The 22194-nt window shown below is 40.5% G+C and overlaps 1 protein-coding gene across 1 annotated transcript in view; it reads right to left on the bottom strand.

Moving 5' to 3' along the window:
* Positions 1–22194, bottom strand: part of Amn1 (antagonist of mitotic exit network 1 homolog) — a gene marked incomplete in the record, with an annotated part of 57151 nt that overhangs the window by 24088 nt on the left and 10869 nt on the right. Inside the window, 2 exon segments of the mRNA XM_013505959.1 lie at positions 1662–1806; positions 14767–14899. Of these exon segments, the coding sequence (XP_013361413.1) occupies positions 1662–1806; positions 14767–14899 (278 nt within the window).

A 22194-nucleotide genomic window follows, 5' to 3' on the forward strand; every position in this document is an offset into this window, starting at 1 on the left:
TCAAGAGCGTCAGTTTATACTCTGGCTCGATGGACAACTTTTACGTTAGATCCCAGCATATGTAACAGCCTTGCATTTGGGACTGGAGGCGCGTGCACTGAGCCGTCTCAATACTGATAAGTTTGTCTCAATACTGATAAGTTCTCAGACTTAGACGCACACATGGTTAGTATAGGCACCGTAACCAAAACGTGTTCATTCATGTAGCACGCGCGGCGTCTGGACCTTACACATATAAAAAGTCCACACAACTTTAGGCATTTGTGTTCAGTGCCATGAAATAGAAACAGATCCCTTGCTCCATCGTGCTACTTAAAACCTGGTCTGCGTCTGGCCCATGCAGACCTGTTACAGTCTCACTTCCTCTTGAAAGTAGAAGCCGTTTGGCTACATAAGGACTTGTGTGTGACTGTGGAGCTAGTTACTGCTGACCTCTTTTGATGTTAAGTGCATTTATGTTCCCCAAGAACACAGTGAGGTAAAACCCCTCACCACACCGATGTATCCCAAGCCAAGACTATTAGAATGACAGCCACCTTTAGCCAATGCTATTCTTTGTAGTGACATGAAGTGTCAAGCACACTCGGGGGAGACAGCAAGGAAAGCCTAATGATCCTGCTATAATAACGTCAATCATAACTGTTATCCTAAGAATGCCGAGTACTCGGAAAGTGACCAAATGGCTTGTCAACTGCTACACTTTCTTCACACTTCTGACCACAGCTATTGTAAATTTTCAGTCACTTTCACTCCTTTAACACATCTGTAGCCACACTGATAAAAAGGATTCTAACACACACTCCCGAACACAGCTTTCTGACAAAACTAGGCCTCTAATTATGCTTCTTGGTTCTCAATTATTATACTAACTTGACTGCTTTTGCTCATTAGTTTTCTAGGTTTTCAAATTTACTTCGCAAACAACTAACTCTGATAACACATAAACTTCCTGACTGTAAATGCACGGCTTTTTCCACACCAAGGAATTTCCACTCTCCAACGGCTGCCAGGAGTTCCACAGTTTAATCCAAATCCACACCCTCCACATTTGCAATATTATGATGACCTTGCTCCTAACCAACATGACTGCAGGGAACAGCCAACTACCCACAGCATTTCTAGAAACCTACTCAGCTAAAGAAGTACATCGTTTTTATTCTGAAAACAAGAGAGAAATCCTGTCTTGAAAGACAGAACAACTATACTGGAGAAAAAGTTAAAAATTCACTAAATCATGCAATAGTAGCCCTGAAAAATATAGTTTGTCTACCAAAAAATTACACATTGCACGGGATGGTAGGAGAGTGCCTGATTAATCTTATGATTAATTCTGCTGTAATATATCAAAAGAACCTTATCTGAAGATGAATGGGTAATTTCTCCTTTATGTTTCCAGCAAAATATTTCAAGGGTAGAGATGTGCCTCCATGTTTAATTTAAATGTTTAAAATACAAGGCACTGAACCACCCTAGATATTTAACTGATTTTGCATACGAATTCTAACTTGGGTCATTTTTCTCTCTGTCTGAATACTTTTATGGATAAATGTCATCCCTATTTCGCTGACATCATCATCTCCTGACAGTTTCCCCTTCTTTACTCCAAAATGATACCATCAGCTACAGCCACCCACCCCTTTATTCAGTGATAACAAACATACCTTCAGAAGTTATGGAAACTCTGTTTCCTTTTAAGCAATTTAAATTTAGTTTCTTCAGTTTTCTGCAGTTACACAGGTGCAGGAGAGCAGTATCAGAGACATCACAACTCTGTAGATTCAGAGTTTGGACTTCGGGATGTAAAATCTGTAACAAATACATGCTTTAAAAAATACAATTTTCTGTAAAGTGAAACATTCATCCCACTGTCAGTGTTGTGGTGATCCTAACCAACAGGAACTACAGCAAAGATGACAGAAATGTATCTATGCGGAGACAGATCTGTAAGGCCAAAAGAAAGACTAAGTCCACTTCTGGCTGGAGCTGCAGCAGTCAGGGCCCCAAGTCCTAACGGGGCACAAACACTGCGAGGTGGCAGGGGCAAAGTGAGGACCCCAAGACCTGAGAGGCATCACCCTAGGGCGAGGGATGACCCATCCTACAGCTGCCAAGGTCGGGAGAGACTCTGCCGTGTGCCTCTGTGCTCATCACACGGAATCTTGATCACTTACAGGGGAACAGTGCTGCTAACCGGGGACATTTACCTTCTACGTACCTTCTTCATCACCGGGGACCCAGTGCAAACCAACCCCGTATCATTCACAGTGTGCGAGTGTGTGCACACACAGTAAGTATAAGTCAATTTTGAAGTATTCTGAACTCTCTTCCTGGTGGTATTTCCCTTTCTTTCTTTTTTTTTTTTTTTGAGATAGGGTTTTGCTATGCAGTTCAGGCTGCCCTTGAACTCACTTTGCAGGCTGGCCTCGAACCTGCAGTGATCCTCCTGACTCAGTCTCCCGAGTGCTGGGATTACAGGTGTGTACCACCATGCCTAGCATGTTTCTTTTTACTTTACTGTTTTTCCATAATGGAAAAGGCTTTATTTTGCTGAGTATAAAATTATGTACTAATATTGTAGAACATTCAGACAATATAGAAAAGTTAAAAGTAAATGATGAAAACTATTTCTACGCTGGGGACACTTATCAGGAGGGTACTAAGTATTATATATATTATTTAATATTCTCTTTTTCTCCTATGCACAAAGACATACACGCTGAGGGAGTGACTCATCCTTTCCATCTTGCACATGAAGGAAACTGAGGCCCTGGGAGAACTTAGGAAGCCAGCACGAATTGTTTCCAATGTAGTACTGAAACTAGGTCTTCCTAACTCCAAAGTCTATCCTTCTATTTTATAATTTTAAAATTATTTTTCTTTATTTTTGAGGTGGACATGTCATTCTGTTGCCCAGGCTGGTCTCAAACTCCTAGGTCAAGTGTTCTCCATCCTTAGCCTCCCTAGCTGGGGCAATAAGTGCACACTTCCCCTTTAAGCCAATGCTTCTAACTGCTGTAACAGAGATGGTGAACCTTTTAGAGACAAGTGCCCAAACTGCAACTCAAAACCACTTATTATTGCAAAATGACAACACTGCAACCAAATGTGAATACTGAGTTTTCAGTTTAGAAAAAAAAAACTATACATTACATCTTTTGTCTTAAAAGAAAAACACAGTAATACATATGCCATAGGTTTACCACCACTGCACTGTGCCCATAATATCATAACCCACAGATAAAATTACATTAGTTTTGATTTTTATTAAAATTGCCCATAATATCATAACCCACAGATAAAATTACATTAGTTTTGATTTTTATTAAAAATGCTCTGAAGAAAAATGGGATCAGATTATTTATAAGATGAACACTTTACAAAATTAACTATGGTGCATACAATGCTGTTTTATGCCAGTACTACATACAAGTCATGAAATGTATCCCACAGGCAGATGCTTAGGCTGAACACTGGGTTCATTAGGGTTGGGTGGGGCTTACACTGGCAAACACTGGACACCTGTGCTGGTCTTGGAGCAGGGTCAGTAACACGGAGTTGTGATGAACAGCCTGTGCTCTGGAGGAGACTGCTGGCACTGCCTCTGTGACTGTATGCATACTTCGTTCCATCTCTGTGTGCACTAGACTCATTAGTAAGAGAACACTGCATCATAAGAGTGAAAGATGCCTTGCCTATAATGCATGCTGTGCGTGACAGTGTTAGTCACCTCTGCATGGCTGTGACAAGATCTGAGAGCTAGCACTTAAAGGGAGAAAGGTTTACTCTGGGTCATAGTTTTAGAGGCTTCCATCCCTGCTCAACTGGTTCCCTGTTGCTGGGCCTGTGCTGAGCAGGGCATCGAGGTGGCAGGGAGTGGTAGAACAGAGCTGCTCCCCACATGGTGGTCAGGCGGTGGGAGCTGGGGACAAACAGCCCCGTCCATGGCCTGGCCCAGTGCTCCATGCTCCAGGCAAGCCGCATGTCCCGGAGTCCCCACACCTCCTGAGGACCCCACAGCTGGGACAAACCCTTCCTTTTATAAGCGGCTGCCCAGAAACGACAGATGCAAACTGCAACAGTAACAGCTTTATTTTCACAAATGATCTGATGAATGTATTTTTGTGCTTTTGTATTATTTTCTTGGCGTTTATATTAGTGGTAAAATTGAGCCAACAGCTATAGTAGTAAGCAAATTTTGAGAATTTTGATAGTTAATGACAAACTTTCCTCCATTTTTTAAAAAACCAATTAATATGTTCACTAGCATGGGTTAAAAGGAACAGCTTTCTAAATTATCGCCAGCACTGGGTATAGCATACCCTTGTGAAGTCATGGTTCAAAGTTCGTGCTTCAGTTGGTGGATTTTTCCTTAGAACTTAATCATTGTTCATGGAAATCCCTGCAATTTCACAGAAACCCAAATACGGTATCCTCCTCAACTGTTTTTTTGGTGGGAGGTTTGCAAGTAGCCAATCCAAGATCAGTATTCAGTTCTCCTTGCTGCTGATTGGCTGCTACCCTGTAACCCATCTCCGCAGACACACAAGCATTCCCACATCAACAGGTCACTGTACCCCACGTAGCTATCTGCAGTGTTCTCGGTTTTCTTCTTTCTACAGCCCTAAGGTCCCTAAGAAGCCCCCAACATGCCCTGCACCTCGAAGTCTCTATTAATAACAGTATTTTATTAGATTATGTAACTGTGGGAGACACAGCATACTTAGGGGTTTATACTATAAAAATAGGCACTTATAGGCATTTTTTTAGCATATCTGAAATTCGCAGTTTTTCACAATTCACAGGTGTTCTAGGAACACAACCACCATGAACTTTAGGGGTGCACTATACTGTTGTTTTGAAGTCTCTGCAAAACTAAAAGGTAAACTGTCACTGTGATTACTTCCTACTGAGGTTAAATATCCTTTCGTATGTTACTGACAATTTTTTCCTTTGAGTACTTCCTGACTTCTGTATTTGGTTTATTTCTGTTTTATTGTTTTCTTATTGGTTGGCAGAAATTCCTTATATTTTATTTTTCTTTGCACCACCCCCTCTCCCACAGGGTCTCCATATGTAGTTCCGGCTGGACTTGAACTTGCTCTATAGCCCAGGCTGGCCTGGAACTCAAGATGCTCCTGCCTCAGCTTCCAGAATGCTGGGATTATAGCACCACACCTGGCAGGAATTCTTTATACTGTCAAGACAAAAAATCCTAGAATGGAGATTTAGAGAAAGTAACAAGGAAAATCATGCCTTTTTTTTTTAGACTCATTCATCTTCTTTACCCCTTTTTGCTCAGGTAGAATAGGTTTCAGTAGATATTAAAGATTGTCAAAAATAAAAATTTAAGTCACTGATGTACAATCTAAAGGAATAGCAGGACACGAACATGGTGGAGAAGCGAAGGCTGCCCAGGTTGTTGTCCTAATGCTTCATCTGAGTCACATGTACCCTTGTATCCGTCCGCAGAATCGCCAGCATTAAGAACCTGGAAACACTATTCTGCCTCCATAGAGCCACGCAGACTCCAGCCCTAAGAAGTTTATGGTGCAATGAAAGGTAACACGAAGAAAGCAAAGGCCCACAAGGATGGTGGGGACACTGACACAGGCAAGCATACTGTGATGCAGTCACAGGCTCATTATAGTCTGGAGTGCTGTCATGACAGCTGCTTTCCTTTCAGTCATATTTTGGGCAAATGTGAGAGAAAGGTAGGGCTGTTTGCAGCTCTCATTCGTGTACCCAGTATGATAGTGATGGCTGCACTCCCCAAATCTGTGTTTTAAGTAAGTAGTATAGAAGCTATTAAGAAAGTAACATTTTCAGCTTTTGGAAAATAAGAAAGTAGCATTTTCAGCTATTAAGCAAGTAGCATTTTCAGGACAGAAACACAAGTATTAAAAATATAAAAGATAACACAGCAATAATATTGAGGAGAATTATTTACTATGCATTTTAAAAATTTAGGCATTAAGATGCTAAAGGTGAAGCCCTGACCTGAGGTGTCAGCAGAGGCAGGGAAGACTGGGGCTTTCCGGTGCCTGGGGCTCTGCCTTAGCAGCCCGCACTCCCAGCCCCAACTCCACCTCAGCTCAACAGGGCTGATACAGACCCAGGCCTGGACCTTAGGCAGTGTGAGTGCCACTACCACAGAGTGTACACAGGGGACACGGAGAAATTTGGAGGACACAAAGAGACATCTGGAGGCCACCTAGAGAACATAACTACTTCAAAACAACTACAAACTGAATTCCTGATTCCTTATTCCAGAGCAAAGGAATTAGAACATAGGGCTCAAAGATATTAATAAGCATGATAATTTGCTAAAAGGAATACAAGAAAATGTTGTAAGATAAACAAGAAACCACAAAAACTGGAAATACACATGTGAAGAAAACAATTGAAAAAGAACCACAGAGATGAGTTCCACCGATCGCCGAGGAACAAACCAGCCAGTGAGCGAGGGCGCATACCAGTTTCCCTCCCTCCAGACCCGGTCCCCCAAAGTTTGCCTTTGTTCCTGTCTAGTCTGTCTCTGGATCTGCTGCCCACTGATTCTTGTCTCTTACAGATTAACTGCACAGCAAAGTTAGCAAGGAATGTACAAGTCCTCCCTTTCCAGTCACTTCCTGGTCCCAAGTTACAGGAGAAAGCTACACTTGGCAGGTAGGGTGTCTGTTACAAAGGCTGATACAAATCACTTTAACCAAGGAACTGTGATCATGTGTGTCTTCTTCAGATCCACTGGTCTTCACCTCTTTCCAACTATGTGAACAAAACATGATGTGCACAGCTGACAGCATGAGGAGGCGAGTTTCATAGAACCCGCATGACCAAGGCACCGCCCACATACTTCCCCTGAAAGAGCCTGTAAAAGACTGTCCCTGAGGCAAGGATGTGGAGACACCATAGAGGTCTTGTAGTGCCAGCTTGCTGCTAAGAAAGCTCTTTCTTTCCCCAACACTCTGCAGCCTCCGGCTTCACTTTATGCCTTGGGTGGCAATGACATGAGGAGAAAGTGCAAAGGAGGACAGAAGACAGGCAAGAGAAGGGAAGACCTATGTCAGGTGACAAGAGAAGCACTGACAGGAATACTAAGTCTGAGAGAAGTAAAGCTGGGGAGGCTGGAGTGGAGCACAGGGTGCACACCTATAATCCTAGCCCCCAGGGAGACAGACACAGGTAGTTTGGGAGTTGGAAACCAGCCCAGTCAATTTATCGAGACATCCTACCTCAAGAAATATGGAAAGAAATGGAGAGGTGGAAATAACAATGGGAAAAAGTTTTTAAGAAGATGAAAAATTTTCCTACTAAAATAGCTGTACCACGGGAGGGGCCTTGGACTCCAGAGGCCTCAGTGAGCTGCCTGGGGGACCAGCTCATCTGGCCCTGCACTTGCCACCACCTTGGGAGGACCCTTGGACTTGGGAGGCCTTGGTGGGCTGTCAGGGTGCCCAGGTCCTCTGGCTCTGCCCCTGGCCGCCATCTCAGGAAAGAACCTGAATCCTTGGAAACCTAGGGAGATTTGAAAATGACAAAAAGAAGCCAAATGCAATCTCAGCCAAACACCCCACCCAGAACAAGTCCAGGAAACATCACCATGGAAGAACACGGAAGTCACACACCTGAAATCTCTGAAATGATAGCACCTGAAGTAAAGAATCAACTATATCAGGCTATAGAGGAAATCAGATCAGAAATAATTGCTCAGGTAAAAAAAGAAATGACAACTATAATGAAAGAATTGCTTAGCATATCAAAAGGAGACATAGATAAAAACAGAGGAGCACAGGAAAATGATAGAAACCTTGAATGAACAGGATAGGAAAGAATTAAAATGCATGAAACAAATTAAAAGAGACATTCAGGAAATTAAAAATTCCACTGAAAGCTGGAAGAACTGCTTGAATGAAACAGAAGATAGACTCTCAGACCTTGAAGACAGCAACACAGCAAGTGATCATGAAAGAAAAGATCTCTTAAAAGTAACAAAGGAATAGCAAATAACAATTCAACAGCTGTAAGATGAGGCAAATATGAGGCTGATAGGTGTCAACAAAAGGGCAGCAGGCAACATGAATGATATAAAAAGACTATTTGCAGCAGTAATACCAGAAAACTTCCCAAACAGGGGCAAGAAACTTATATACATATAAGTGAGGCATATAAAACCCCAATTAGCCATAACCAAAATAAATCTACACCTAGACGCGTAATGATCAAGATCCCAGAAAATGAGCAAAAGAACAGGATATTAAAAGCTGTTAGAGAAAAGAAACAGATCACCTATGAAGGAAAGCTGATCAGAATCACGGCAGACTTCTCAATACAGACCATCAAGTCAAAAAGAGCTTAGAGTGAAGTATGAGGTCCTGAAAGAAAGCAACTTCCAACCCAGACTGCTGTCCCTTGCAAAACTATCTTTCAAAATTGATGGAGAAATAAGATACTTCCATGATAAAGATCAACTGAAGAAATTCATGAGTGCCAAACCAATTCTACAAAGAGTACTGAAAGATATTCTACAAGGAGATAAAAATGACCAAAATCCCAAGACCAACAATAGGAAAGAACTACCAAGCAAGGTAAGCATTGAACAGAGGGAGAAACTACAAAACCAACAGTGGGAAAATAACATGACAACAAGGATAAGTCAGTACATATCACTAATAACCATTACTGAAAAATGGTCTCAATTCACCAATCAAAAGAAACAGACTGCCAGAGTTGATCAAGATACAAAATCCAACAATATGCTATATACAAGAAACACACTTAACTCAAAAGGAAATCCACAGACTGAAAGTCAAAGGATGGAAAACAATACTCCATGAGACAGCAACCCAGAAAAAAGCAAGAGTAGGAATTCTGTTTTCAGACAAGGCGAACTTCAAACCAACAATGATCAAAAGAGATAAAGGTCACTATATTCCTGTTAAGGGAGAACTGTCAGAGAAAGAGATAACAATCATAAATATATGTGCACCAAAAGTAGGAGCATCCAATTATATAAGGCAAATATTAACAGACATGAAAAATCAAATCAGTAATAACACAATCATAACATGATTTTAATATGCCACTGTCACAAAGAGATAGATCAACTAGAAAACAAATCAGCAAACAAGTAACAGAACTAAACCAAACATGTGAACAAATGGACTTAGTAGACCTTTATAGAGTATTCCACCCAAAAACATTAAAATACACATCGTTCAGGCTGGGGATATAGCTCAGTGGCATAAGTGCCTGCCTGTGCAAGGTCTTGAGTTTAATTCCTGGTACTAAAAAAAACCATTCTTCTCAGCTGCACATAGGACATTCTCTAAAATAGAGCACATGCTAGCACACTGAACATGCTTAAGTAAATGCAAAGAAATTGAAATTATCCCATGCATATTATCAGACCATAGTGCAATGAAACGGGAAATAAATGATAAAAGAAATCACAAAAGCTCCATAAACACGTGGAAATTAAATAATATCCTCCTACCAACTACTGGAACATGTGAGATGCAATGAAAGCAGTCCTCAAAGGGCAATTTATAGCAGTGGATTCCCACATAAGAAAACAGAACGAACACAAATAAACAACCTTATGATACACCTCAAACTTCTAGAAAAAGAAGAGGAAGTTAATCCCAAAGCCTGAAGAAGGGAGGAAATTATAAAGATCAGAGCAGAAATTAACACAACTGAAACTAAGAAAACAATACAGGGGCTGGGGATTTAGCTCAGCAGCACAGTGCCTGCCTGGCAAGCACAAGGTTGTGAGTTCAATTCCCAGTACTGGAAAAAAATCAAAACAAAAAATTAAAAAAAAGAAAACAATACAAAGAATTAATGAATCAAAGAGTTGGTTCTTTGAAAAAGTAAATAAAATTGATAAATCCTTTGCCAACCTTATCAAAAAAAGGAAACAAAAAACTCAAATCCAAGTAATAAGGAATGAAAGGGGTGATATCACTACAGATCCTGCAGAAATTCAGAAGATCATCAATACCTACTTTGAAAATCTTTACTCTCATAGGACAGAAAACACAGAGGAAATGGACAGATTCCTAGATACATATGAATTACCAAAGCTGAATCAAGGAAGATATAAAAATCTTGAATAACCCAGTATCAGCCAATAAAATTGAAAATGCAATTTAAGAGCTTACCAACAAAAAAATGCCCAGGTCCTGATGGACTCACAGCTGAATTCTATAAGACATTGAGAGAAAATTTAACACCAATTCTTCTCAAACTCTTTTAAAAAATAGAAAGGGAAGCAATTCTCCCAAACTCATTCCTGGAGGCAAGTATTATCCTGATACCAAAACCAGAAAAAGAACTAACCAAAAAGAGAACTAGAGGCCAATCTCCCTAATAAAAATAGATGCAAAAATTCTCAATAAAATACTAGCTAACAGAATACAGGAAATCATCAAGAAGATATCACACCATGACCAAGTGAGATTCATCCCAGGAATGCAGGGATGGTTCAATGTATGCAAATCAATCAATATAACACACCATACCAACAGAGGTAAAGAGTCACATGATCATCTTAATAGATGCAGAAAAAGCTTTTGATAAAGTCCAACACTTATTCACGATAAAAACCCTACAGAAAATTGGCACAGATGGACTTTACCTCAATCTGGTAAAAGCCATCTATGACAAACCAAGAGCCAACATCATTCTAAATGGACAAAAACTGAAAGCCTTCACTTTAAAATCAGGAACAAAACAAGAATGTCTACTGTCACCACACCTATTCAACATAGCTCTAGAGACACTAGCCAGAACTATTGATAAGAGAGAGAAATAAAAGGAATAAAGATAGGAAAGGAAGAAGTGAAATTATCTTTATTCACAGATGACATGACACTCTACACAGAAACCCCAAAAACTCCACCAAAAGACTCTTATAATTAATCAACAAATTCAGTAGCATAGCTGGACACAAAGTCAACACTCAAAAATCAATAGTATTCCTATACACAAACAACAAACATACTGAGAGAGAAATAAGGGAAACCATACCTTTCACAATAGCATCCAAAAAACTGAAATACTTAGAATTAATCTAACAAAAGAAGTAAAAGATCTATGCAGCACTCTGAAAAAATAGATTGAAGAGGATTTCAAAAAATGGAAGGATATTCCTTCTTCATGGATAGGCAGAACCAACATTGTGAAAATGCTTATACTCCCAAAATTGTTATACTGATTCAATGCAACTGCGATGAAAATACCATTGGTATAACTCACAGATCTAGAGAAAACATTCCTAACATTCCTCTGGAACCAGAAGAGACCCAAAATAGCAAAAGCTATCCTGGGCATCAAAGGCAAGGCAGGAGGTATAACAATCCCTGATTTGAAATTATACTATAAAGCTACTGTGATAAAATCAGCATGGTATTGGCAAAATAAGCAGATCTAAAGATCAATGGAACAGACTAGAAGATGCAGACACAACCACAAAGACACTCCACCTTATCTTTGACAAAGGGATCAAATATGTTCACTGGAAGAAAGATAGCCTCTTTAAAAATGGTGCTGGAAAAACTGGCTTTCCACATGCTGAAGACTAGAACTAGACCCAAGCCTATCACCATGCACCAAAATAAAGTCAAAATGGCTTAAAGATCTAAATATTAAAACAAAAAACTAGATCTAATGAAAGAGAAAGTAGGTGGAAGTCTTAAAGACATAGGGGTAGGTATAAATACCAAACTGCATGGGAAATACTTCGAAAAAATCAACAACTGGGATCTCATCTTTTTAAAAAGTTTTTGCACATCGAAAGAAATCACCAACAGGGTAAAAAGAAAACCCACAAATTGGGAAAAAACTTCAGCCAACTGTCCCTCAGACAAAGAACTCCTGTCTACAACATATAAAGAATTAAAAAAAAATCAGGCCACCAAAATTCAAAGACACATTCTAAAAATGGGCATCTGAGATGAATACACACTTCTCACATGAAGAAATGCAAATGACAAATAAATACACGAAAAAATGTTCAACATCATTAGCCAATCGAGAAATGCAAATTAAAACAACAATGAGATTCCATCTCACCCCAGAAAGAATGTTTTTGCACATCAAAAAATCAACATATAACAAATACTGGACGGGCTGTGAGGAAAAAGGAACCCTTCTCCACTGTGGTAGGAGTGTAGACTGGTGCAACCACTGTGGAAATCTCAGTTTGGAGATTTCTCAGTAAACTAGGATTAGAGGTTCCATTCAACCCAGCTATTCCCCTCCTGGACATTTTTCTAGAAGAACAGAAAACATCATACCACAGCAATATAGGTGCACCTATGTTTACAGTAGCACAATTTGTAATAGCTAAATCTTGTAAATAACACAAATGTCCATCAACTTAGGAATGGATAAAAAAGATGTGATAATTTTATATAACGGAATATTACTCAGCTATAAAGAAAGATAAACTAGAGACTTTTGTAGGTAAATGGATGCAACTAGAGACCATACTCATAAGTGAAATAAATCAGATTCACATGTATAAACATTGTATTTCCTCCCTATAAGAACCTGAAAGAGTAAATATTCAGTATATTCACTGCAACACTTGATGGATGTACTGAATTATAAAATAATATTATTAATATAAGAAGTGCTCAGAAGAGCTAAGGAGAGCTCTGTTGCTGAACATGAGAGAGTGGAGCCAAGGGTTCCACAGGAAAACAAGTTGCAAGAAATTCCAGCTAACAGTGGCTTGGAACAACAGGATGAGACTTGTTTTGAGCAGCTCAGGCAGGTAATCAGTTTCAGAGAATTCACAGGGAGGGCCCCACCCGCGCCACGCACAGCCAAGGGCCTGCAATCCAGCAGTCCTGGTCTCAGGTGTCACCCCAGGCCCCGCCTCGCCTCCCCAGGACTCCTCTCCTCCTGGCCATGTCTCGCATGGACACTGGCCCTGCGGAGTCTGGGGCCCCCCTACCCCAGCATGACCACCTCATAATTTCACCCGCAAAGGCCTATTTCAGAATAAGGCCATGTTCTGAAATTACTGTGGGGTGGCAGGAGGGAGTACAGTTCACCCACAACACCCTTTCATGGTCAGCTGCTTGTGTGGGAAGATGGAACACTGTTTATTCTCTCCTGTTGCCTAGTAATCAAAGCAAAAATCCCAACTGCCATTCTGTAAAGATCTTAACTTGTAGAAAAATGATGAATGAAAGGGCTTTTCCCCCCACTACATGTAAATATTTCTGTTCAGTAGAGATGACAGGCTTAGTGGACAGCTTTATTGTCCTAGAAGATATTCTCCAATTTTGTGTCTAACTTAGTACATTATCTCAGCTTCTATCTTTGTGTCAATTTGTGTATGTAAACATACAGAAGGTATCACTTTTTCAGATACTCTTTTGGATTAGTTTTCCATTTATGTTTTTTATTCATAAGTTGTTGAAACCTTTAGCACATGTATATTTTTTGTGTAAGAACGGTATTTTTAACGTTTTTAGAATTACCCGTGTGTGTGTGTGTGTGTGTGTGTGTGTGTGTGTGTGTGGTGTGTGTGTGTCTTTTTGAGACAGGATTTTGCTAGGCAGTTTAGGCTGGGCTTGAACACACTATGTAGCCCAGGCTGGCCTCAAACTTGCAGCAATCCTCCTGCCTCAACCTCCAAAGTGCTGGGTTTACAGGCATGCACCACCACACCCGGCATAGAATTACATTTTAACACTGACAATTCAGAGGAAAAGGATAACGTTTATAAACCATTCACTAAGCAATTATTTAGTAAATGTAAATAGCACGAAAGCTTGGAAGAAAATCACCAGTCTCATTGCTTCAACACTAGGCCACCTCCTTCAGTTGTTTCCTGCCTGCCCTTGAACTGAGAAACCCAGTGTCTCCCTCTGGCCAAGCTGTGCGCTCAATTTTAAGCTCACTGATTTCCCAAGCTACATATTAACTACTGTGAAATACTGGGACCCTCAAAAGACCCCTGAAGCGGTTACTTTCGCCTCCCATTTTACAGTTCAGAGAACTGAGGCGTCATGTCAGAAGGAGAGGCAAAGCTAGAACATTAGTTTGCTACACATAACGCCTCACGGAAAAGCCAAGAAGGGTGGCGGTGCAGGAGAGGTGGACACCGCTGCAGGGAAAGGGAGTCAGTACAAATCAGCAGGAAGGAAGGAGCCATCCACAAGGATGGGACTCGCTCAGAAAAAGGACTCTACCTGCTGACTGCTCTGCATAAGGGGATCAGGAAATCAACTTAATAGGCTGTGATCAACATTGAAAAAGATGAACTAAGACAAAAATCAGATGAACTAATGCAGAAACTACCAAGGTGCACTGCATGAAGTGCTGCACAGAAACGTGTGATTTGCGTACCGGTCCTGAGGAAACATCTGTTCTTTGTTTCAAACAGTTTATAAGCGTTTTGAAAACATGGACACAAAGGGTGCTAGTACCAGGTAGACAAGGGAAGTGACTGGAAGAAGGGTGGGAGAAGTTGTTTTAGGACATTTTCGTTATCAGCAAGAAAACTGTCCCAGATGATTTGTATTTTAAAATGATTCCTAATTCTATTACAACTTCTTGCTCAGAAAATCTAAAGCTATATTTACACAGTAAAATACAGATCGGGCACACACCTGGAATCTGAGCAGTTGGGAAGCTGAGGCAGGAGGACTGCAAGTCCAGGACCTCCTGGACTACAGAACAAGACCTTGTGTGTAAAACAAAACAACTCAAAAGACATATGCTTGCTTTGCAGTTATACACTCTTACCTCATTTATATTTGAATCTGTTATCCGTCCCAGTACACTCATTATTTTAATCAGTCTATCTTTTATGTTGGGCGGCAAAGGCTTAATGTCTGTGATGTATCTGGACATATTCTGAATCAAGCACCAAAGACATCTGAAATACAAACACAATACAGAAATTACGCTGTGCCATAGTTTCCTAACTTGCCAATGTTTTTTAGCACCCAGACCTCTTTCTTTCCCCAGACCTTTCATAAAACAGCAGGCATATTTTTACTTATATTTAAACATTGGCTCAGTGAGGTCAAATCCTAGTCTGTGCAGTTACAGATGAGATACTTTTCTTCCACATTTTTCTCGAGTATCTCATTTATTGAAATGTATCTCGAATGACCAACAGTATCTCTCCTAAGTGAGTCCCTCTGATTCCTAGGATACAGCACCAAGATTTCAGTCTCATATTCCTAAACATTAAACTGGGCCCACTAATTCAAAAACTACTTTGTGTTACTACAACAAACTTGTTTCATTTTAAAATGACGTAAGTTAGCCAGGTGTGGTGCTACACACCTGTAATCCTGACTACTTGAAAGGCTGAAACAGGAGGATTGCAATGCCAACCTGGACAACTTAGCAAGACCCTGTCTCAAAAAGTAAGTGAGAAGTAAGTGGGATATAGCTCTGTGGTAGAGTGCTTGATCAGCACGCCTATGTTCTGAGTTTGATCCCCAGGATGGCAGAGGAAAAGAAGTTTGTGGGTTAAAAAGAATGATGTGGTCACTAGAGAAAGAACTACAGCCATAGGGACTGCACCGGCAGTGCAAATCACAGAGACACTTGTACACATGTAACGTGATCAGAGCAGGCAACCAGCAAGACCCAGGAGGCGCTTCACACTTGTGCTGGCTCCTGTGAGGTATTTACAGGTGAACCCACATGGATGCTTGCTGCTAGGGACTGAATGTTGGTGTCCCCCCACTGGCAAATTCATGTCGAAGTCCTGAATGTGCTAGCAGTAGGAGGTGGGGCCGGGAGGTAATTAGGTGGAGCCAGAGGAACGGATGAGTGCCCTGCTAGGGCTTGTCTCTAGATGTCCCCCCAGAGCCTCATGCATCACAGGTTGGGAGTTTTGAAGGTGGCTGGATTAGCGTGTGAATGTGGATCAAGGGTGTGATACTGGGAGTGAGGGGGTAGATAATGGAAGCCCCAGCCTGCGTGTGGGGGGCACCAGTCAGTAGGTTTGCAGCCTGCGTGGAATATAAAGGGAGAGAGGGAAGGCAGGCTGCTGCGGCCACTTGCTGCCTTCTGTCTGCCCTGCATTGGACTGCTTCTCCTCTGCGATGCCCTCTGCCATGCCACCATGCCTTGGAGCCAGCTGGCTACGGCCTGAAAGCTCTGCACACCGTGAGCTGAAATAAACCTTTCCTCCCTTAAGCTGTGAGTGTCAGGCCTTTTGTCTCTGCAATGAGAAAAGTATCCAACACAGGCTCTTGTCAAAATGACTGTCAGGACTGAGTGTACAAGGGAGGTGAGCCATCTGGAACCCAGCAGAGGTCCTCATCCAGACCTGAAGACCTGAACACGCTGGCAAGCAGACCCTGAGCTTCCAGCCTGCAGGTCCCTGAGAAATGACCCTGCAGTGTACAAGCCACATGCCGGGGCACCGTGTTCTACCAGTGCCGTCAGACCCTCACCCACTGTCGGGGACGGGCTGTACGAGGGTTAAGAGGATGACCGAAGCCCCCCAGTCCTGAGGCCCCTGCTGTCTTGCTTTGGAGTGGAAAAGTATGTGGAAAGCTGATGTTTTCTGGCTGTGTGGGGAAACTCATCAGCACAGTGCTCTCAGGGCAAGGTCGTGTCCACCGAGGACCCCAGAAAGCAAGGAGCCCCGGTATCCTGTGCGGTCACACGGGTGTGGAGAAGGGCTGGCCCCCTTGCACCTTCACCTCTTCTGAAGTACGCCTGTTCCTTTTCAAAATCTCCTTCCACTGCATCACAAATGACACCCAACCCCACCCCCCTGTGCTTCTGCTGGCTAATAAAGGTGAACTGACTGGAGGGTGACAGGCTGTCCCGGTGGGCCTCCTTACTTTGCTATAGTCCTTTCCAATCTGTTTTACTGTACTTTCTGCAACTACAGGTTCTTGCTCAACTGCTCATCCTAACAAGAATCCCCAATACAATGTTGAACAGAAGTGGCAGGAGTGGGCCTCTGTTTCTTATTTCTGGTATTAGTCCTTTCACCAGTAAGTATGAACTGTGGGTTTTCCATAGGTTCCCTTTATCAGTTGAGAAAGTTCCCTTCAGTTCCTAGCTTGCTAAATGTTCTTCTCATGAAGGGATGCCGAGTCTCATCAAATGCTTTTTCTACCTCAACTGAGAGGATGCAATGGATTTTACCATTTATTCTACCAATACAGTATATTACATTGATTGATTTTCTTAGCTTGAGCCAACCCTATGTTACTGAGATAAATCTTTCTTGGCATCATGGTAATTGTGGGCTCTTAAAACAAGCCAGGGAAGAGTGTTCTGTTTTGGAATAGTTCGTGAAAAACTGTTATTAGTTCTTTTGTCAGGTTCACAATAAGATTTCCTCATTCATTCCAGAATTGTTGGGTTTTCTCTTCAATTTTATTCATCTTTTCAAAGACCCAAGTTTTGGTTTTACTGATTTTCTGTATTTTTTTCTATTTTCTATCTCATTTATTTTTACCCTAATATTTACTATTTCAGTCCTTCTGCTTGCTTTGGGTTTAGTTTACTCTCATTTTTCTAGTTTTTGAGGTAAAAGATGAGGCTATGTATTTGAGGTATTTGTTTTTCTTCTATTATTTTTGAGACAGGGGCCTCACTACATAGTCTAGGCTGGCCTTAAAGTCACTTATGTAGGCCAGGCTGGCCTGGAACTTGCAGTCTTTCTGCCTCAGCCTAGTTTTCTGGGGGTTTTTTTGTTGTTTTGTTTCTGTTTTTGTTTTTTTTTTGAGACAGGGCCTCACTATGCAGTTCAGGCTGGCCTTGAGCTCACTTTGTAGCCCAGGCTCTCAAACTTGCAACAATCCTCCTGCCTCCGTTCCCCGCCACCCCCACCCCCCCACCCCCTTGGAGTGCTGGGATTATAGGCATGTGCTCAGCCTGTTTTTAATATACGTATGCAAACCACAAATTTGCCTCTAGTGCCACTTTAAGTACAGGCTCTAAGTTTGGGTATATCTTCATTGTACTTTACTCAGAATCATTTGCAATATCATTTGTGTTCTGTTATGTGACCCAGATTGTTAAGACTGTGCTGCAGCCAGGTGTGGTAGCACATCCCTGCAAGTTATCCCAGTACTCTAGGAGGGGGAGGGAGGAGGACCCCAAGTTTCAGGCTCTTAGTGATATCCTAGCAACTTAGCAAGATCATATCTCAAAATACAAAACAAAAAAAGGGGTGAATTTGTAGGACAGTTGTGAAAGTTCCAGACTCCATCTCCAGTTCCACCAAAAACAAAACCAAGTAACTGTGTGGCTTACTTTCCACATTTATGTTATTGACACCTCATTGCATACCATTGTGACAAAAAACAGATTTTGTATACTTGAAATAACTTCTAATTCACTGAATTACGTTTTATGGTTTAGCTGAAGGTCTACCCTGGAAAATTTTCCATGTGCATTTGAGAACATATATTCTGCTGATACTGAGTAGTTTTTAATGTTGGTCAAATGTTCTCATTCTATTTTTTTTTTTTTTTCAACTTTTGCAAAGGGTTGCCAAAGCCTTCAACTGCTATTGTTGAATTGTATTTCTGATTTCACCTCCATTAGTTTTTGTTTCATGATTTTGGTGCAGTTGTTAGGTGCATATATGTTTGTAATTGTTATAGCTTTCTGATGGTTGACACTATTTTATTCAAAAAGTTTTTCTTTTATCTCTAGAAACTTTGTTTTAATGTATATTTTGCCTGGTATTCATATATTCACTCTATCTTCCTTCCTGTTGTTTGGATAGATTTTTGCCGTTTTTATTTCCAGCCTATTCAAACCTTTCAAAATGTATCTCTTATAGTCAGCGTATTTGGATCTTGTTCTTTTATACAGACTGACAATCTGTCTTTTGATAAGATTGTTTAATTCACATTTATTGTTTACTTTTACACATGGATTTACACCTGCCACTTTACTTTGGATTTCTGCAGTTTTAATCCTTGATTCCTGCTTTCTGCTGCTTTTTGAGTATGTGAATTTTTCTAGTATCACATTACTTTTAACATTTTCATTACATATTTATTTTCTTAGTGATTGTTCTAAGGTTATCATATAATTCTTACCTTAACTTCAGACTTCACTTTAGTGAAATACAGAAATGTCTATATGGCTCTATCCCATTTTCCTCCATATCCGTGTTATGATTGATAAACCTATTACAAGTGTGGATGATACAAACCCAACAAATATGTTGGTGTAATACTTTATACAATTTATCTTTAAAGAAGCTGAGAAAAAAAAATAAAAATAAAAAAAAAAGAAGCTGAGAGAACAATGAAAAAGAAGCAAATATTCATGGTGTTTGTTTTATTAACCTCTTATTGCTAATTTTTTACTTGTCAAAATGGATGAGTTAGCATCTTGCATTTATTTTCTTACTCCAATACAGCTTTGCTCCCACTCACCCCTTTAAAAGTGTAATTTGTAAACACTACGGTGATCCCTCACCTATCGCAGGAGTTACATTTCAGAGACCCCCCCCGCCATAGGTGAAAATCCGTGAAGCAGTAGTGTTATATTTATTTTATTATTTATATATATTTTAAGGCCTTATAATCCCTTCCCACATTCCTATAAATCTTTCCCACTCTCTTATTAACCTTTCCCACACTCTTATAAACACTTCATATGCTCTTAAAGGCTTTCTACACTCTTAAACTACGTAATTTTAACAACATGTAAAATTCTATATGGGTACTGTATTTTTTTGTTAAAACCTGCAATACAGTGAAGCCACAATAAATGAACCGTGTAGTAGTGAGGGACAATTGTATATTTTTATAGCTTCAAAATTACAAGCACATTGCTTTATAGAGCTGCTTTACTAGTCAGTTGGGAAGAAACAGTTGTACTGTTTAAGAAAAAATATTTATATAGTTACTGTACCAGTCTTCTGTTCTTTGTTTTAATGTGCACTGAAATGCTCTTGGGGTCACTTGCCTTAGCTTGAGGAGCTTTAGTTTCTGTTTTGTGGGCTTAGAACTGAACCCAAGGCCTTGTGCATGCCAGGTAATTTCTCTGCCACCAAGCTATATTGTCACTCACTAGAATTTCTCATACGATCACTCAGGATGCAACAAATTCTCAGTTTTTGCTTAACTGGGAATGTTTTTATTTCACCTTCATTTTTAGGCAGTTTTTCTAGCCACCATATTTGTGGTGAGGTTTTCCTTTGAGGACTTGACTTTCATGTGGACTTGACATCACCCCACTGCCCTCTAGCCTTCACTGTACAGTACTTGGTAAGTCTCATGTTAATCTTACTGGGATTTACTTATAAATAAGTCATTCTTTTTCTTGGTGCTTCTAAGATGTTCTCTTCATCTTCGACTTCACATTTTGTTATTTCTGTGTGAGGACCTCTGTTTACCCTCATTGGCATTGATTAAGCTCCTTGGATATGTAAATTAATGTCTCCCCAAATTTGAAAAAGTTTTTTGTTTTGTTTTTCAGATAGGGTTTTTTGTTCCCGTTTTTTGGGGGCGGGGGAGTTAGTTTCCTTTCATTTCTTGAGACAGGTCCCAATATGCACTCCAGGCTGGCCTTAATCAGGTTGTACAGCTCAAGTACAGGCTCCCAAATGCTGGTTTTACAGATGTTTACCACACCTGGCAAATTTGGAAAGTTTTTATCTACTTTTCAAATATTTCTCTTCATTTTATTTTGATGCCCATATTAAACACATTAAGAACTTTTTTGTTTTTTGAGAAAAGGTCTCACTACGCACCTCAGGCTGGCCTTGAACTCACAGAGATCCTCCTGCCTCAGTCTCCCAAGTTCTGGGATGGCAGGAGTGGGCCACGCCTAGCATACATATATCAACATTCTTAATGATGCCCCACACTCCAAGATTCAATTCAGTTTTCATTTTTTATGTTTATCTTACTTTCTCAGGTCTTTAGATTACACACCGAGGATTTACCCTCAAGTTCATTCATTCTTCTCTTAGTTCAAATCTACCATTGAGTCCGTCCGATGATTTTTATTTAGCTCTGATACTCTTCAACTCCCGAACTTGTATTTGGTTCTTTAAAAAAAAATAATTTCTATCTCTTTATTGACTTCCTTATCTGATAAGATGTAATATCTTTGACTTCTTTTCAAAACTCGAAGTTGAACATCACGTACAATTATAATAATTTTTTTATAGTAATTATTTTAAACTGCACAACAGAGTGGTTTTTGTCCATTCACAGTGTTGTTCAATATTTACCTTCACAGTCATTTTGACTTTGGGGAAGACCGAGAAGTGGCCTGGTATCAGAAGGGACCAAGGTGGATGAGGACACATGGACATTGTTGAGCCCGCCTTTTTGCTAAATGGCACACAGCAGCATTCACCATATACTTGATCACACCTTGTAAGGACATGAAAGAAGACGTCCAGAACTGCTTAGAAAGTGACAAGAATGATGGGATAAAGGTATTTGAAGGGAGGGGAGCATTGTTAGGGGCATTAAAGGCAATGTGTCTTTATTGTAATAGATTTTTGACATTTAGACATTCACTGTATTTTTCAACTGCCCTTTTACCTAGGAGTGGAATTGTGGTTAACTTTTTTGAGGAACTGTCAACACTTTCCTCTTTTCCTTCTTTAAACATGAATGTTTTAGCTTTCTGAACACATTTACAACTCCTTTGAAGCATTACTTACCCCTAGACAAAGGGCTCCCCACTGTTCTACTTACTGGTGAAGCTGAGGGACTAGAGCAGAATCAAAACAAGCTAACTTACTGGTGTTTTGGTTGCTGCTAACTCTCCTCCACAAAGGAGAAAAAGATACTGTGACAATTGGGTAGCAAGCCATGTAACTGCAGTTTAAAGTACACGTACAATTATAATAATTTTTTTATAGTAATTATTTTAAACTGCACAACAGAGTGGTTTGGGGGCTGGGGATTTAGCTCAGCGGCAAAAGGCTAATAGCTTGCTTTAAAAAAAAAAGTGAATATATGGGCTGGCTCTCTCCAAAAATAATCTCATACGTGAAAAAGTGCCAGCTGAATTCCTTGCAGCTATTGAGTTTTTAAAGCTGTGATTTCCATCACACAGAGAGAGGTAGACTGGGGCGTGAGCTGCGTGGTAATAGCTCAATATGGTAGGGGGCTGGGGATTTAGCTCAGCAGCAAAAGCGCCTGCCTGGCAAGCGCAAGGTCGTGAGTTCAGTTCCCGGTACCGGAGAAAAACCAAAAAAAAAAT

Source organism: Chinchilla lanigera, unplaced genomic scaffold (genome assembly GCF_000276665.1).
Source record: "Chinchilla lanigera isolate Chin_1 unplaced genomic scaffold, ChiLan1.0 scaffold00104, whole genome shotgun sequence".
NCBI classification, from domain to species: Eukaryota; Metazoa; Chordata; class Mammalia; order Rodentia; family Chinchillidae; genus Chinchilla; species Chinchilla lanigera.